The sequence below is a fragment of the Berghia stephanieae genome, chromosome 4 (genome assembly GCF_034508935.2).
Source record: "Berghia stephanieae isolate SIO BIC M18660-M18661 chromosome 4, UCSD_Bste_1.3, whole genome shotgun sequence".
Lineage (NCBI taxonomy): Eukaryota > Metazoa > Mollusca > Gastropoda > Nudibranchia > Aeolidiidae > Berghia > Berghia stephanieae.
In genome coordinates this window covers 19277258-19283348 of record NC_088363.1, presented here as the reverse complement: position 1 = coordinate 19283348, position 6091 = coordinate 19277258, and the positions used below count along the sequence as shown (strand labels likewise).

Below are 6091 nucleotides of genomic sequence, written 5' to 3'. Positions count from 1 at the left end.
TTTTTTTTAGTTTTTACTCCAAAAAATGTGTACTGTCGACGAGCTACACTTATCTTAAAGGTTGTTTTTTTGTAAAGCCAGGGTAAATAGCAACAGGACACTTTTTGCCTCTGTCATTCATAACCGACTTATTTTCCTTCCGAATCGAAGCTCTCTCAATCTAAGAATAGCTGCTATCGAAGCTATGATGTATCCTAGTAACTAGTCTCAGACTAAGGTTGAAGTCCTACCTCAGCAAATGACTAAAACTTGGTCAAACTTAGTCCGAAAGTGCCGTGATTTTAGTCTGGGACTTGCTTAGTCAGCTCACATGAAATCCGATTTTTTCAAGTCCTTGATTAAAGTCAAAAAGCGCAGCAAGAGGAATCAAACTCGGTAGCTTCTAGGTACAAAGCAAAGACCATATCGTTATGAGACGCCATCCCTTGTGCAGCAAAAAATGATAAAACCGGACATTATTTTTATATAGTATTAAATATGCTATGTAAATTAATTATGCTTGATGAAAACGTCGAATTTTACATTTACATCATGAATTAGTCTAAATAATTATGCTTTTTCTTTTGTTATGCAACTGACGAAAACACTGCTTGGCCTTAGTGACCTTTTTAATTTCTATTGCATCGATCAAAGGGTAACAAAATTAATATCCTGGACGTGTTGACAGATTGAAGTGACGTTGTTAACTGCCGTGCTCTGGAAAAAGCACGTAAAAATTTGGTCAGAAAACTCGACCTTCAAATATCGATCAATCTAAATGACCCTCAACTTGAAAAAAAAAAAACCCTCTTAAACCCAGGTTTGAGTTGTTTTGGGTTTGTTTGTTTTTTTTTTCCAAAATGAGGGTCATTTAAATCGATCGATATTTGAAGGTTGAGTTTTCTGACCAAATTTTTAAATATGTGTTGCTCCAGATTACGGCAGTTAACTGTTGAAAACGCCATATTGATCTTAAAATGTGTCAGCGATTTGAATAATATGTAATTGCAGAAGTACGACACATTGATATTATAATGTGTCAGCGGTTTGAATATGTCATTGGGTATATCGGATTGGTGGAGGGTAGAGATAATAAAGTTTCAAATGGCCTAATGCATAAACAACAGGCAAAGTTGCGAGGTGTCTAATACATCCTTTTTGTACTAACACTTTTACAATATCCGTCACTACTTGTAACCAGGTACTAATTTGAACCTGAGTCGAGTGGGACAATGTGTGTAAAGTGCCTTACCCAAGGAAACAACGCTGGGATCGGAATTTTCCACGATCATCGTCACCAATTCGGTCACTTTCTGACTACATTTAACATTGCTTGACTTTTGTGACAAGATAAGACACTGTACTACTGAACCACACACAACAACAAAACCACCAACAAAAGCAATACATTCGCTTTTTCTTTAGCAGGTGCTGTTGTTTCCAATAAAATACCGTAGAAGATATGGGGGAAGTCTGCTCTTCTTTGCTATAACGATACTAATCATCTCTCTTTTTAATTTTTTTTTTATTTAATGGTATCGTAAATAAACCACACACTATTGTAAGTAAATAAAGATATGATAAATGGGTCAGCGATCAAACATTTTAAAAAGTCTTGATCTATTTTATTAAATGGTATTAAAGCTTAACATGTCATTCTTCTCTCTTCAAAGTGGAAGCGACACAAGTAACATTCTATGGGACAAAGCTTGGAAGATTCCAGGCGGTCTTGATCAATTCCCATACTACGAAAAGGTAAACAATTTAGTGGTAAGATTTTGTGTCTTCGTTTTGGTTAAGTAATATCATGCGGCGATTATGTCGTCTTGAGGTATGGCACTCGCTTTCGGATCGGAAGATCCTGGGTTCGAGCCTCGCTTGGTGCATAGTTGAGTCCTTGGAAAAGGCTCTTTACTATCATTTCCTCAGCTTGCTCAGATGTAAAATGAGTACCCGGCCGTTAACAGCATTGTCTCTGATGAAAAAAATGTGTAATATCGCCTGACAGGCGTCATGTCATGTCTCGTTCTACATGTTACGAGTTGCTGTTGGTTAGGGACCCTTTGTAAAGCGCTTTGAGCACGTTTAATGGATATTGCCCTATATAAAAGCTCAAGTTTCACGCTCTTAGAGCCTGTATAATATAGCGGGATAATCAGAGCTTAACAAATATGCACTATTTTTATTATTATTATTATTATTATTATGCAAAAGTCTCTAATGCGACTTCGTTTATAAAGGAAAGAACCATACATGTGACTCATCAACTCAACTGGATATTGTGTAAAACAACAAAAACAAAACAAACTCGATAATTTATATATAAATATAAACGTGCTCACATCGCTTAACATGTGGCCTTGGTTGCCCGAACGAAGAAGAAGAAGAAGAAGAAGAAGAAGAAGAAGAAGAAGAAGAAGAAGAAGAAGAAGAAGAAGAAGAAGAAGAAGAAGAAGAGAGAAACTCTTTACATGTAGAAAGAATAATGCCCGCTAGGCAATATTACAAATCTTTTTTTTTTTTAAAGTTCCTCTCGAGTCTCCGAATCAAGTTGAAATTGGCGTCAGATAGGATTAGACAGGATTCCAGTTTTTTTTCCCCCCGTTTTATATGGTTATGATTACATTTCTCCTATTTTAACGGTTTTATGATGCGAGATTTTAACCAAGGAGAGGGCAGACATTCTTTAAGAGATGAAAAAAACATTTTAGCTACGTCAACATCTTAATCTCCCCGTGTGGTGTCCGGGGTCCCTCAACTGAGAGGGTCAAGAATAGCCCAACGCCAAGCCAGCGTGTCGTAAAAGGCGACTAATGGTGTGTGATTCCCCCATCTTTGAGTCACTTGGTCCTCCATGTTGGGGGTTGGCAAAGGGTTAACACCCCTTTCCGTTAAACTCAAATCGTTACAGAAACGCAGACAGACAAACCAAATCCTTTTTTTAGCTTGGGCGACCGAAGAGTTTCTGGAATTACAGAATTTATGAAGGATATACAGAGAAGTGGTAAGACTTGGAATGAGATAAAAAAGTTAGCTCGGGATAGAGGAGGATGGAAACTGTTTGTCTGTGGCCTATACCCTGACCCAGGGTGAAAAAGGCAATGATGATGATGATGAACATCTTAATCACTGAAATCTAGTTTCTCGTTTTGGGCTTGACTATGATTAGTTGTATCGGCTCTGGATTTTGAATCCTGTCACTTAAAAATTATATGCATATATATATATATATATATATATATATATATATATATATATATATATATATATATATATATATATATATAAAATATATATATATATATATATATATATATATATATATATATATATATATATATATATAATATATATATATATATATATATATATATATATATATATATATATATATATATATATATATATATATATATATAATATATATATTGGGTTTTTACAAATTTATTCACTCATTCATTTTTGGGAGCTTCAACAAATGACGAATTCTACCATTACATGCCCATATCAATGCCTTTGCGTGTAAGAAATAGTTCTGAATTGTTGTTGTTTTTTTTCTTCTCTCTCTCTCTCTCTCTCTCTCTCTTCCAGACACGCCAGGCCAAGCCAAAATGCTTTGATGTTCAAGCGTTGAGGTTGTTGGGTAATAATAACAACATAAGCACCAATTCTGATTGGTCAAGTAGCAGTGATGAGCAAGAGCTTGAGGTGAGTCGTGAATTTGGGTTTGAAGGTTGTGTATTCATGAATAGATCCATCAAAGAATACAATCTCAGAAATCCGAATAACAAGAAAAAAAGAATTCTATTTGTAATATGGTGAAAAGCCAGATTAAAAATATATTAAATGGTTTCCATTCTTTTCAATAATCTAAGTGTGGAAGAACAAATTTGAAATGGGCAGATAAGCTTTAAAAAATATTCTTTAAAATGTTAATTGGAATAAGTGAGAAACAGTACAAATTAAGACATATCGACTAAATGGCTTGTGTTCTTGTCAAGATATCTCATTTAATTATCTATGTATATTATTTGGTAAAGCTTTCATTTTCCTTGTTTTCCAGTGGGAACATGCAGGCATTGCCCCATACAATCCACCAGCGAAAGAAAGAAAAATCCGAATGGAGAGAATAATGAACTCAACGCCACCCAGACTTATTCCTTTAACGTTATCAATGCCAGAATCCTCTGACCAACGGGTGATCACCTGGATATCGAACAGCACTCCAGAGGACGAGAAACCACCAACCTTGACAATGACATTGAACCTTGACCCGTCACCTCAGACATCAAATGACCTTTCAATGATCGGTGACTCAAGAACATTTCCTTCGAGGAAATATTCCCTGTGATGACATATGTTCAAGAACTATAATTATAATTGGTGATGATAATGTGACAAAATACCTAACGAGAATTGTATATCTTTATTTTGATGCGATCCAGCTTTGACCCACAAAACTTTGCTTTGATTTACAAGTCAAAGTGATACTAAGCTGTGGACTGTAAAAAGTAATAAAAACATGAATATAATAGCTTAAAAAAAAACTAAATACCAACTACAGCAATGCATTTATGTTTTAATCGTTTGGCTGCAGGAGGGCTTTGAGCCTGAAGCGTTTCGTATTTGATATTTTGTTCTGTTTTGAAGCTGTTATAATTATTTTTGTTTATTACGCTTTGATTTGACTCTTGACTTTGAATGGGTTCCACTTTCAACCCACTTCACTCAAAGTGGCAACTCACCGTTCTTATTCCTCTTGACCACGCTTCATGTGATTAATGAGAACAGATATTTCTCGAACTCAAAGCATGGTAAACCAAGCAACGCTTGATGGATAATAATTGCAATGTGCAGAGAAACACGTAATCAATCCCATGATTCATTTGCATTGTTGTGGAAATCTTTAGCAAGTCATAATTTGTAACAATCAATTATCTTAACATTTTGCGTTGCAATGCGATACAAACCTATTCCAGGAAGTGCTTTTTAAATCAAATCAAAGTGATCTTCAGTTAGTGCTATAAAGACCACGATACAATAGTTTAAACAACAATGTTACACTTATAACAACAACAGTGAAAGTGAAATGGAAATGATGGAAGTGTCAATGTGACATAGATCGAGAAATTATAATAAAAATATTCAGGTGCTACTAGTCGCAGACCGCGTATTCCATCCAGGCACGACTAAGTGTAGAAAAAAGTAAAAGAGACGCAATAAATCTCTGTGACTCTGAGCAAAAAAATAAAAAAATACAGAACAAGTACAGAACAACGTAGACTGCTACCAATTCAATGCTCTGTATCACCTTGAGCAAGTTGCTTCACCCTAACTTAACTCGTGACTCTGCAGTGTGGCTGATACCTATGTAAATTTTGTATTCCAATGGAACAGACCCCCCCCCCCCCCCAAAAGGAGCCCCCATCAGAATAAAGAACTGAAAGGATGCAAAATATCTAAGGGAGATAGCAGGCACAGCAAGAGACCCCTGGAAGTCCAAGACCCTCACTCAGTTCTACATAATAAAAGTTATGTGGTGTTATTTTCTAGCACATCAATTTGATAAGCGATCTCTACCATGGCAGTTTAATTTAAGTTGGAACATACTGATAGAATAATGCGAATTAAACGACAATCAACACAATGCATGACGCAATTCATCCCAGCTTGATCCCAATTATTTTGTTGTCCATTTTCTATGACCATATTATGTTGAATTGTTTTATTTTATGATTAGCTAAATAAAACACTCTGTAGATATTTTGTTTTCACTGCAACAAGACTTTAATTGATTGAAATCAGATGTTGTCATTGAACAAGAAACCTCGCCTTGCCTGTTGATTTGTCAATGATTACCGCCGTTTCAATGCCGTTATCTATAGTTTTTACTAAAATGTATGTCGTTATGGTGAGGTCTTTAATTACTAATGATATATATGTAGGAAAAAACCGGGACACCATAATGCTAAACAGAGGATGTCGGTATAGGTGAGTTGCACTGTATTTGTGGATTTTCGGCTAAACTTGCTAATCAAAACACACCGTTCTATACTGGTTGAATTTTTTTTACCCAAATGGGAATACAGGAGGCCACATAGCAGCTTTGAGA

The 6091-nt window shown here is 35.5% G+C and overlaps 1 protein-coding gene across 1 annotated transcript in view; it reads left to right on the top strand.

Moving 5' to 3' along the window:
• LOC144970167 (uncharacterized) overlaps positions 1–5753 on the top strand; it is a 35726-nt gene extending 29973 nt beyond the window's left edge. The window contains exons 11-13 of the mRNA XM_078909521.1: positions 1653–1734; positions 3571–3687; positions 4043–5753. Coding sequence (XP_078765647.1) covers positions 1653–1734; positions 3571–3687; positions 4043–4330 — 487 coding nt within the window. The 3' untranslated portion in view covers positions 4331–5753. The remainder of the gene's footprint in view (positions 1–1652; positions 1735–3570; positions 3688–4042) is intronic.
• Positions 5754–6091: the final 338 nt, after the last annotated feature.